We start from the raw sequence: 12,789 nt of genomic DNA on the forward strand, positions 1-12,789 counted from the left end.
CATGTTTGGATGACGACAGTGGAGTTTGTTTTCAGAACAGCAGACTAGTCTGCAGTGTGCATTTTACAACTGACTGTACCTTAGACTTCAAGTAGACCTTTCATTGGAGTCTGATAGAACTGACCATAAAGGAGAGCTACTGCCAAAGTTGCCATTCTTTACTCCACATCCTTTTTATAGAAACCCCATCTTAACTGCTTCTCAGAATTTGCTGTCCTTAATGTTCTTTTTTATATTATAATTTTTTTTTAAATTGAAGAGTAGTTGATTTACAATCTTAATGTTCTTTCTAAACCAACATCAAGGAATATGTAAACAAAGGCAGCAGCAATTAGTTAACAAAGAACGAGGTATTCAGGGGTTTTGCCTATTGAAAATTGCCCAGCAACATGGGATGGAATAAATCAGGCCAGAGGCTGGGGTAGTTTTAATAAGCTCTTTTGTCCAACGCCCAACCAATTTGACTAATTTCTCTTTTCCTCATTATCTTTCTCTACTTCAGTGTTTGCTTGTCTAATTGTTTATTTTCCGTTCCTCTACCTGGGATTTTTTTCCCTCAGCTACGTCTTGTGGTCCTTCCTCCGCTACATTTTACTCTTTCCATCTGTACCTTGTGGAAGAGGAGATAATGAAACCTTTATATTTTAAATTAGAATATTTCCTAAGTCCTCTGTTTTTCCCCCAGAATCTAAGATTGCTTTTAATTAAGGGGCACTGTGAACTTTTAGTGTGCTTGATGAGTGCATTACTGCTCATTTGGGTAGAATAAGTTTTCACTTGAAACTGTCCCTGGCATCGCAGGATAGTTAACACCCCTGACCTCAGTGCCAAGTGCCAGTGACCCAAAAATGCCTTCCCACACACCCCACAGAGCAGTGGTGGAGCCTCTGATTTAGAATCACTGCTTACTAACCTACTAGAAGCGTATCATCCCAGTACTGAATTTGGCTGCTCATCATCAGCTGTTCTTTACAAATTGATGGAGCGTCTTAGTTGCCAGAGTTTTTATGACTAGAGAAAATCTACTACTTGAGCCTTTAAAGCTCTGTCATTTAGACTATATCTGTCACTTTTCAAAATTCAAGATGTTGGGAAAAGTAAGTTGTTTATTGGTGCTTTGCAGTGCTTAGTCACTCAGTCATATCTGATTCTTTGTGACCCCATGGACTGTAGCCCACCAGGCTCCTCTGTCCATGGGGATTCTCCAGGCAAGAATACTGGAGTGGGTTGCCATGCCCTTCTCCAGGGGATCTTCCTTACCCAGGGATTGAACCCAGGTCTCCCTCATTGGAGATGGATTCTTTACCATCTGAGTTACCAAGGAAACTATATATACTTCATATATATATATATATATACACTTATATATACTTCATATATATATATACACACTTCATATATATATGTATACTTCATATATATATACTTCATATATATATAATATTAAGTATCTTAAGGAAAACATTAGATTTTCATAAAGTTATTTGTTTATGAAATGAGTTGTAACTTTCTCAAAGTGTATTCATTTTTAATTTAGAGGATTAAAGTTTATAGCTCAGTAAAGAAGCTGCTTGCAGTGTAGGAGACCCAGGTTCGATCCCTGGGTCAGGAAGATCCCCTGGAGAAAGAAATGGCAACGCACTCCAGTATTCTTGCCTGGAAAATCCTATTGACAGAGGGGCCTGATGGGCTACAGTCCATGGGGTCGCAATTGTCGGACACGACTTAGTGACTAAACCACCACCATAGTACAAAGTGCACACACACTTTAGAATCTCTTGTACTAATGATTTGTAAATCTGCACATTGAGTATAATGTTTTAGTTTATATTGTTATACAAGTAATTAAGTTATAAATTTCTTTTTTATATTTCAGAGAAAGAGATTTGAAGAAAACTGGGCACAGGTTCAGCAAAGCCAGGAAGAGAAACAGAAAAAGAAGTAAAAAGCAGAACAGTCATAATAAAATCATGGAGGAAAACTCATTTGAAACCTTAAATTATCTTACACCAGGAGATCAGGACCCATCTCAGAGTGAAGAGGAAGACTTAGAAGAGACCAAAAGGAAGTCAGAGTGTTCCTTAACTGTTGATCTGAGAAATGAAGTGGGAGGTTTTGTGAATGTCCATAAGGATAAAAGACAGGAAGACATAAATTCTGAAAACAGTTTGCCAGATGTTATGTCTGTAGTTGAGTTGGACAGTCCACCAAAGAATTACCTCCCTAAAGATAATGATGACTTGTTTCTAAGTTTGTCATTGATGCCAAATGAAAGTTCTGTTTCTTGTCCAACAGTGACTCAAAATCTTTCTTATGTAGCAAGTGATGACTGTTCTGTCACAGAGGTAGAAAAGCGTATTGAAAATAGGAATATCATGACATTAAACACCCAGGACAAATTTGTTGAAGCCCCATACTCGTTTATGCAGAAGGGAGAGATGGTAGATGAGAGTCTCCTGAATGAAACAAGTCCGTGCTATCAATATACATCCGGAACATCAGATAAAGTTTTAAGAAAGGAACAAGCAGTAAATACAACTAAAAACAATAATTGGGCTTTTTTCTCAAATGATTTGTCTGATGGTGATTTACAGTTGGGCTCTGATAGACAACCCTATTTTGGTAGCTGGCCTGAGGGGCCTTATAAGTTTATATGTGAACAGAGACCAAAGAAAGATAGACGGCAAAAGCTGGCTCATCCTGACAGCAGGGGGCAGTTGGTCAAATTGATCTCCACTTCGGAAGGGCCAGGAGACAGTCCAGAAACATTGATAGAAGAGAAGCTAGCGATAGAAAATGAAGACTTGTCATCTCCAACTGAGAATATAGAGTCAGTCATAGAAACAGAGACAAATATCTTTAAAAGCCACTTCTTTAAATTGGATATCCTGAAGAGTACCTTACATTCAACAGAGAATAAAAAGAGGAGGCAGAAAAGGATTTTCAGTTTGGCACCAAACTTTAACTTACTGGGACAGAGTCATACCATCGTAAAAGAAATGGGGAAACGTGACTTGTTAACAGAAAGCCATGGACTAAAAATTATTTTGGAAGAAGAAAAAGATGAAATTTCAGAAATAAATAATGAAGAGAATAAGCAACACATTGTGACCTTCGATTATCATCCATCATGGTTTTACTTTGACATTTACTTTGACATTGTCAAAGATTCTCTTCTAAATGTTGGTGGACAATTTTATTCTCATCACCTGCTATTTAATAGAGTAAGGCATTCTGTGTATTTTTACAGAAATCCCATTCCTTCTCTTATGCTACAGTATCCATCTAGCTTTTGGAAGATATCTTTTTCAGGCAAGAAACTGTTTTCGACTTTGAACTCTGAGAGGAGAGTAGATGATAAACTAAATGATGTAAGGTTTACATCTTCAGAAATTTTAAGTAGCCAGCCTGATACTTTGTACTCTTTTGGTGTCACCTCTGATCTGCACTCCTTAAATAAAAGTTTTGTTGAAAAGCTAAAGACATGGGAAGAACCTCAGCCTTTACCGTTCCTACACAGTCAGGATAACCAAGATTTAACAAGCCCTGACCACTTTGATTCCCTTGAGCTACCATTATCACAGGAGTTTGCCTTTCAACTTGTAAAGCTTTTTGGATCTCCTGGAGTTCCAGTGGGTAAATTGAGTTTATTTGGTACAAATAAAAAGTCCAATTTAATATATGCAAGTGATTTTTGAGGTGTTTCTACCTCGTGTTAGTGATTTCTTGCAGTTAACTGATCTTGCGATGCTTTTCAGAGGTGGAAGTAGAGGATGTATAGCAAATGGTGCTTGATGGAGTCAAGCCCCCACTCCCACCACCAGGATGACTAGTAGTCTGAAATGTCTTTGAGCATGTTGAATACTTGGACTCTCAATTTAAACAGACAGTAGGAAGAATGAAGAATGAGACAGGCTAACAGTGATTGGTAACAAATAGAGATGGACTGCTTTATTTTTGGAAAATTTTTTCTGCTTTCTGCATTTCTCTTGTTTGGCATATGACCCTTTCTCTTTCACAGTTGGGCTTATAGATATGAGAATAGTAAAACGATGGACAATGAAAATTAAGTGATGAAAAAATACCTGAAATCAGTTTAATTTTTAAAGACTGTCTGAGAAGGGTACTGAAAAGAAGGTTAGGAAGGAGTCTGACTGGTTGACTTACTTTTTTTAATATTATAAGTAATATTATTATAATATTATAAGTAAATAAGTACATTTCCTCTAAATAATATGCCTATTTAAGATGCTAAATATCTTAAAAAGTAAATGAAGAACATATCCCAATTTTTCCTTGTCTGTAAGTCAGTTGCACATGTTAATGATTTCATGCAATTATAAGTCCCCTTCCTTGGGGACAGAAGCTGTAAGAGCCAAGAAGTAAAGCTCCAGTCCCTGCATCCAGTGTCATCCTGATACTCTTTTTCTTCTGCACCTACCATTGAGCCTGGGATTCCCTCACACTTTAACTTCCGGTGGATTTAACTTTGCTCCTGAACTTCTGCTGTTTTCTACATATTTGGTTAACTCAGCTCAGACCCAAGATTGGTTAAATCTCAGAGTCTGAGGACTCACAACTATCAACCTGTTCCGGTGTCATTCTTAGCATTTTTGTAAACTTTGTGAATAATCACATTGTTACTGTTTGCTGCCATTTTCTATTCTCCTAGATGCACCAAAGAAACATACCAATTTTAAAAGTTAAATTGCATTTGCTTTTAAGCCAGGAATCTTACTCCAAAGTTCATATTCTAAAATTGTATGCAAAATTCTTTGTGTCATTTTGTGCCATTTTTTCTGGGAGAAAGTCCTTAGATTTTATCAGGTTCTCAGGGATGTCTGTGACCCATAAATGTTAATAATCACTGCCTTAGATCAGCACCAGAAAGCATGAAGGCACTAGTGGGAAAAGATTCTAAACCTCCTCCCCTGAATGCACAATACCATCATAATCAACAATAATGATCCAGCATCCATTAATTAAGCTTTGGAAAGCTTTTTAGAGGAAATAGACCTCATTCATCAAGTAGCTTACCTTCTAAATGGGGAGACAAGACTAACACAAAACAAAATTATTGTGCCTAGAAAATATAAATGATAAGCTTATGAATATTTTATGAGTGAGGTTAGCTGTGCCAAAGGAATTGTAGAAGAGAATATCGGGTTGTGGTTTTGTCTGGGATGGCTCCAAATGGGAGTGAATTGTACACTGTGCTTATATCATACAAATGTGACTTAAAAGAAAAACAGAGGGAAAGAATTTTGCATTTGGAAATAGTGTATGTTTGAAAAATTCTTGCCTGGCTAATCCCATGGACAGAGAAGCCTGTCAGGCTGCAGTCCATGAGGTTGCAGAGTAGGACCTCTTTGTGAAATGAGGTCTGAGCAGGAGCACTGCAGAACATGCTTAAAAAAGGAAAGGAGAAAACTCTTAAGTGGAGGCTGTAAACCAATTCGTTTACAGCCGAAGGTCGAGGGGGCACAGCTCTGGCGTATCCATGGTCTTGTCAATAAGACAGGGAACTTGAATTATATTGTTAGAAAGTCTGTAGACACAGTAGGATTATATAGTAACCATATATAGACCTGAAAAAACCAAGCTACTCATGTTGCTAGGGATGTGCAAGTATAGGAAGAATATCTTGTATGGTTTATTTTATTTTATTTCTCTTTTTTTTCTTGTATGGTTTAATTTGGCTGATTTGTTTAGATCAATGCATGGACTTGCTTATTAGTATCTTAATTGTCAGGATTTTACCCCTGTACACTCTTACATGGAAGGAGCAATTTGCAAGAAGGCTAAACTTGCTGTGCTTGCATTATTCTATACAATGTCTCAGGAAAAGATGCCTTCCTCAATTTATGCCCTGTGACAGTACCACTTGAAGCTGCTGGTGTGTATATATTTGTATTTACACTAGAATATGAACTAAGATCCACATCACTTTACATATATACATAAGCATTTTTATTGAGTCTGGGTAGTGTTTGCTAATAGGAATCTGAGACAAACTAATTCCTGCTTTAGCTGTCACTGAAATATCTTCAAAACCAGGCTTTTATCATTATGGAGGTCTAGATATCATGTTTGCATATCTTCATATTCAGGGTAAAAGTATGTGTGACAGGAGAGATGAAATTTGTTCTCTCTCCCCTGCCCCCAGAATCTTTGTTGCCAGAAGACTGTGTGGTTCCCCTCGACTGGAAGACACTGAAGATGATCTACTTGCAGTGGAAGACATCAGTAGAGGTATATTTTTATGCTTTCAAAGATCTTCTCTAATTGGTTTCTCTTTTTTATTATTGATTTTTAATGCAATTTTTAAAAGTTACTTTCCATTTATAGTTATTAGAAAATACTGGCTATACTCCTTGTGTTGTATAATACATTCTTTTAAAAATAATTTTATTTATGTATGTATTTATTTTTGGCTGCTCTGGGTCTTTGTTGCTGCACGTGGACTTTTTCTAGTTGCGCAGAGCAGCGTCTACTCCCAAGTTGCAGTGTGTGGGTTCTCATTGCCATGGCTTCTCTTGTTTCAGAACCCGTAGGCTCTAGTAGGCTATGTAGGCTACAGTAGTAGGCTATGTAGGCTACAGAACCACAGGCTCAGTAGTTGTGGCACACAGGCTTAGCTGCTCTGCAGCATGTGGAATCCTCCTGGACCAGGGGGCCAAACCCATGTCCCCTGCATTGGCAGGTGGATTTCCAACCACTGGACCACCAGGGAAGTCCGGGTAATACGTTCTTGAGCTTATCTTACACCCAGTAGTTTGTACCTCCCACTTTTCCACCTTTATATTGCCCATAACCACTTGTTTGTTCTCTGTATCTGAATCTGCTTTTTTTTTTTGTTTGTTTTATTAATTAGTTTGTTGTATTTTTAGGTTCCACACATACATGATATTTATAGTATTTGTGTTTTACTTTCTGAGTTATTTCACTTAGCATAATGCCCTCTAACTGGTTTCTTAAAAAAAAAAAAAAGAAATCCTATTCATCAAATGTAACATGAAGAGCTACATCCTTTGTGTTAAATTAGAGAAAGGATGTATGTGAATGGTTGGATAATCTATGCATGTTTCTTTCAATTAGTCCCAGAGAGAAAGTTGCATTTAACTCCCTAACATTGTTGTAGTATAGGCTGGTATAAGGGTCAACTGTGGGTGACTGAGGTGCCTGTTTTAGGAGAGTCATTTATTTTTCTTTACATCTTTTTCTTCTCTCCACTCCTCAGTCTTGTTATAATAGAGTAACAGCTACAAATTAGATTTATATTTACTTAACTTGGAAGCACCTCATTATGGGTATGTTCTAGTGGTCCATGACAGTTCTGACAGGCTATTAATTTTCCAGGCAGCTGGAGGAGGACTGGCTGAGAAGGTTAGAAAGGTAACAGAGACTCTGGAAAAGCCAGTCCTCTGTGTCTTGTAATGAGGAGATGCTGGGATTCTGTTTATGTTAGTTGGTAGTTACTTAGATGTGCTGAAGGGCAATGCTAGAGGTACATTTTGAAATGAATAGTAAAATCAAGGTTTAGGGAACCATTATAGAATTATATGTTCAGGATAGTAGGTATTTCTTATCTTTTCATGTAAACACAGCTGTCGGAAAAGTAGATTCGTTTGTGTGCTCAGGTCGTAAAACCAAATACATTTTTAAAAATTTCTTATTTCTCCTCATTTGCATGGAGACCTTGTTGCTACCTAAATACATACACACAAACACACAAACACATGGATACTTTAAATGTTTAAACTGACATTTGTGTTTATTAGGTTTCTTTTTCATTTGGGGACAGTTCCTATGTGAGTTAAATGATGGTGCAAAACTTAACCCCAGTGCACTATATTAATCATTATTATTATATGTATTTTAATTATAATTTCTAGAAAAGACAGAAGAAGATTGGTTAAAAAAAATGAGAACTCCTTGAACTGTAAGTACAACTTATTCCAGCGACCTGTATATGATCAGAAGGAAATGGATGTTGACATTATTTGGTTGTAATAGCTCATATGTACAATAGAAGAGTAAATACAAAAAATGTAGTCTGTTACCATGGCAACCCTGTGTGCTGTTGCACATGTGATGTTTTTATTTCCTTTAAATGTAGATCTTTTTGTGAAATACAACAAAGCTTAGATTGTTGCTACCAAATTTATTTTCCAACTTTATTTGTTAGAATATATTTTAGAGCATTCTGTCCATACATAGTTTATGATGAATTCTCTTCCTGCCTCCCACAGATTGATATGTGATGAGGACTGGGAATTAGGGATATAGGTTATATTTAAATATTAAAAGATTATCTAGGAAAAGAGGTAAAATATGTAGACAAATGCATGTTAGTTATCTTTTAAACTTGACACAAACTGACATTAAAATAAAAACATTGCACTTTTTTTTCAAATGCCTAAATTATGAAATAAACACAGCTGCTACTATTTCAGTATATATCTGCACTTGATAAGAATTGAATGTACTCTGCATTAACCATATGTTTTCTCTTTTCATTGTAACTCTTATTTCTAAGAGTATTCTGTGTTTCCATTTCTCAGCTAACTAGAAACGCACATATGCCCAGTAAAAATATTTCTGTTTGTTTTAAACTAGGTTCTGCTGAAAGAAGGGGAAAGACTAAAGATTTGGGAGAAAGGAACCACTAGAACATGTGGGATAGATAGAGGAAGGGAAGAGATTCCAGAGAAAGGACATGAACAAATTCATTCATTTGTTCAGCAAGTGTTTATTGAGTTGCCTCAGTTTAGACATTTTTCTACACACCGAGGATGTAGCAGTGAAAACTGGCCTCATGGAGTTTATGTGAGGATTGAAGTTAGGAAGCGAGTGTTTACCTTTCCCCTCAATGTGACACCAGGATAAACAGCACACAATAAGCATGGGCATATTTGGCAGTGGCTAATTTGGCGGGTCTTTTCTATCTGCTGATTTTGTGTCAAGGACACTTTATGAACCATAGTTTTGATATTTATGTTCATCTTTTACATTCATGCTAAACTGACTGCCCTCTGTGAACCTCATAGAGCAGGCATCCCTAATTATTAGTCTTCTCTTGGGGAATTTTATGAGTGCTGTAACTATGTACAGCATTTTTATAATTGTAATGAGAATGGGCCTTTTGGTTTTGTCTTTGGCATAATGATCAGTGGGCCTCAAGTGATAAACAGAAATTAAAAAGAAGGAAATAGCAAGAGAATGTGGTTGGCTCTTGGAGCCTCAAATCCTCTGCCTGCTGGTGGCCAGAGTGTTTATACTGCCTCACTCCTTTAAGGAGGTAGGGCAGCCTGCTGGAAAGAGGATGGGTTCCCATCTTGAAGCTCCTGCCGACTCGCTATGTGACCTTAAACAAATTGCCTTCTCAAAGCTGCAATGTTTTCACCTGAAAAAAAAAACAAAAACAGGTTTATGATACTAATCTGTCATGGGGATATTATATGAGGATTAAATGAAATAACTTGTGCAAAGTTTTTGAAAAATAATAGGCTCTTAGTAAGGGTTAATTCCTTTCCCCTGAGTATCTTTGTTGGTTGCAGCTTTGATTTGAAATGCTCCTGGCAGAGCAATGTATTGACTTAATAAACTTGTTAACACATTTGCATGAATTAAGTGTATTTATTTTTAACTTTACAGTGTAAAAAAGCTGGATCATCAGGGAGTGGGACATAGACCAGGCTTTGATTTAGAAACAGAAGGTTGGGCAAAATCCAGAGGATGGGCTCTTGAATGAAGCAAGACCAGGCAGGGTGTGCGGGCTGTGGGACAGTGTAAAATTCTGGATGCTGGTTGGGCGGGGCGCATAAAATAGTCATGAGCTTGGGAAACTGACGACAAACTCCATTCTTGTCACCATTCTGTCTGGACTTGTCTGGGCTTGTGTTTGTTTGCAGTTGAATTCTCCATCTTCCAGGTACTGTTGAAGATCCTGATCATCAAGAAAGAGAGCTCAGTGCCAACCCGAAGGATAATGTAGAGTGATATGGTCATTGGACTGAAATTGGTTTGAATAATCTGTTCAACTATTCTGATCAGTTTCCTGAATACTAATAAAAAACTCAGCAAAAGAGGTAATAACTTGAGTAATTTATTATCTAATTTTGAAGATATTTGCCCTATTTTATTTTATGAAGAAAATAAGATCCAGGAAACTTGAGTAGATTATTTTTAAAATTGCATCAGAATAGAAGGATAGGCCCCTTTATCCAAATGTGGGTCCATGATTCCATTTCTAGAATTTCAAATCCAGGAAGCTCTGAAAACCAAAAGTTGTTTTGTTTTGTTTCTTAAATGTCTGGCATTAAAACTAAGTTGGCAGCAAAATTTGACCTAAACAGTCAAGTTAGTTTTACTCCTTATTTACCCCAGGTAGTGTGACTTTTCAGACATTTCACTGGAGAAATATTAATGTGTTTAATTACCATGGGTGCCCTAGACTCCACTAAAAACTTTCTGAATTCTGAAGCAATTCTGACCTCAAGGATTTTGGTTAGGGATTGTGGGACTTGCACTATGCTACAGTAACTATTATTTTTATTATTGCTATTATTTCAGTTTAATTGTGCTTAATAGATTTCAAATATGAAAATTCATATTTGAAAAACAAGGTATGATGTCTCATTATTCAACATGTAGGCATTTATGTAATCCCTCTGTTTTCGGAAAGGGAGCATTGCCTGCCTTATCTTACCTTGTACTCTTCTCATCCTGTTTTATCTTCTCCAGGGAATAAACCTCCAGGCTTCTCTAGAGGGCTGCCCGACTGTGTGGATGTCTGTTTCTTAAACAGACTTTTAACTAACTTTCCTGTTTAGAGCCCCACCTCCAGCCCTGAATTTTCCAGTTCCTGAAATTTTAGGGGTTATGCAGAGTAAATGGTATTTCTTCTTGACTTTCTATAATTCAAGTTTTGTTTCTTAATTGTTTTTCCAAATTAGTTAACACTAGGCCTTTTGCTTTCCAGTTTTTAATTATTTTGTTGCTGTGATCTTTTTTCTTACAGTTTATATTAATACTTAAAAATAATACTCATATCCCCCATTCTCCTAACACTCCCTCCGCCCCTCCCCACCCTCCCCCAAAAAAAGCCTCTACATTCTCCTGGGGTTTCAATGAGAGACTGGAAGCTAACTATTTGTATTCCATCTGCTTGATTGGGAATTGAGTGTTTTATTTAAAATAGCTCAACGTTTTCCCTAGTTCATTTTGTACAGTTTCAGTTTATCTTTCTGCTAGACCATAAGTCTGGTCCAGACAGACCAAAGTCTCCAGTGTTTGGTTGAACTCCCTGAGATCTTGCTCTTTGTGCAGACTCCTAGTGCTGTTGTGAAACTGGACTCACCTTTGACCTAGGATGGGATGATTTCAGACAAGAGACGATCAGTATTAGGGTTGGAACACAGATGGCTGCAGAGGAGACTCTGGCATCTGGCAAGTCTTTGCTTTCTTAGGGCCCTTCAGTAGCAACATTTATGGATTTCTAATGAATACGCCATCATGGCTGTGCATAAGGGTAATAGTATAAATATTTAACAGTGAGTGTGGCATGGCTAATGACCAATTCTGAGACTCTGTGCTGTATTGAAGTGTATCAGCTAACTCTCCACCCAGGCTTGTACTTTGGGTCCAGGATGCCCCCAGCTTTCTCCAGCCACTGCCTTTATTACCTTGCCCTAATTTCCAGAATAGAGCTTTAGAAAAATGGGCTGGGACTACTTTCCCCACCTCCCAGGCTTCCTCTTCAAAGCTTATACTCCTCAAGTGTCCCTATGCACAGTGGCAAATACTTGGTGCTGCAGAAACAGATTATTGTTATCGCCTAGGGAGAGGAGTATGATCTGAAATAGAGAGAGGGATGGAATGTAGGAGGCAGAGGTAATGTGATGCTAGAATGAGCAAAGTCAGTCTTATCCAGAGGACATTTCTGTGTTGGCAGACTTATCCCAGGCCACCGAGTCCTGAGCATTTCCACTATTGATTCAGCCCAGCAGATACTCTGCATGACTGCCCTCCCATTGTCCCCCTTCCCTAACCTCTTCCAGCTTCCTATATCCTTCATCCAGCTTCTAGGGGAAGGATGAGGGAAGAACCAGGAGGGAGGAGTTTTAAGTAGAGAGGCGCTACCTCTGAATGGCCAAATAGTGCAGTGCAGACTGGTGGAAGGTGAAATCTGGAGGTGCTAGAGCAACGAGGGGTCCCCCAGAGAAACAGCTAAACAGGCACAGATGGATGCTTTCCTATTCTTTCAATTCATGTCATATATACATATATATGTAACAAGGTAAAAATTTATATAAGACATTTTTTTGAGTAAAAAATCTATCAAAACTTTTGGTAGGGAAATCAGATAAAAGCTTTTGGTAGGGGAAGAAAGGACATAGAATGAGAATTGAGAAGCTATTACCTCTGTATTTTAATGATTCTACTCTGTTATAGGGTCTTTGCTTACACTGCTTTGGAAGTTTCATCTTGGTTTCAGACTTTCTGCCATATGGCATCTGCAGGGGAGAAACCTGGGGTTGATTTAAGCATTCCAAATTGTGGAGTATTTGGAACTCTAGGTTCAAGGGTTAAATTTCTGGTTTCCATGAGCTTTTCCTGTGTACCCCCTTGTTTTTCCACGTCTTGTTAAACAATAATAATTAGAGAAAGATTTGAATGTTTCTTTGCCTGCCAAAAACTACTTCTAAGATTCTTTACCTCATCATAGTAATGGTTTGTAGGACAGCAAAATGAGATTGTGCTGGTCATCACATTCTAGAGAAATGG

The 12,789-nt window shown here is 37.7% G+C and overlaps 1 protein-coding gene across 7 annotated transcripts in view; it reads left to right on the forward strand.

Annotated features, from left to right (window-relative positions):
* N4BP2L2 (NEDD4 binding protein 2 like 2) overlaps nt 1–10,088 on the forward strand; it is a 58,904-nt gene extending 48,816 nt beyond the window's left edge. For 4 of the 7 annotated variants that reach the window (XM_065901754.1, XM_065901757.1, XM_065901756.1 and 1 more), the window contains 4 exons: nt 1,877–3,636; nt 6,167–6,252; nt 7,896–7,942; nt 9,935–10,088. In XM_065901754.1, the coding sequence (XP_065757826.1) occupies nt 1,877–3,636; nt 6,167–6,252; nt 7,896–7,919 (1,870 nt within the window). In that variant the 3' untranslated portion in view covers nt 7,920–7,942; nt 9,935–10,088. Of the gene's footprint in view, nt 1–1,876; nt 3,637–6,166; nt 6,253–7,895; nt 7,943–9,914 lie in introns of all 7 variants that reach the window. The other 3 variants (XM_065901755.1, XM_065901761.1, XM_065901760.1) reach the window with 3 other exon arrangements.
* The last annotated feature ends 2,701 nt before the right edge of the window (nt 10,089–12,789 follow it).

This window comes from Muntiacus reevesi, chromosome 11 (genome assembly GCF_963930625.1).
Source record: "Muntiacus reevesi chromosome 11, mMunRee1.1, whole genome shotgun sequence".
In the NCBI taxonomy this organism is placed as follows: domain Eukaryota; kingdom Metazoa; phylum Chordata; class Mammalia; order Artiodactyla; family Cervidae; genus Muntiacus; species Muntiacus reevesi.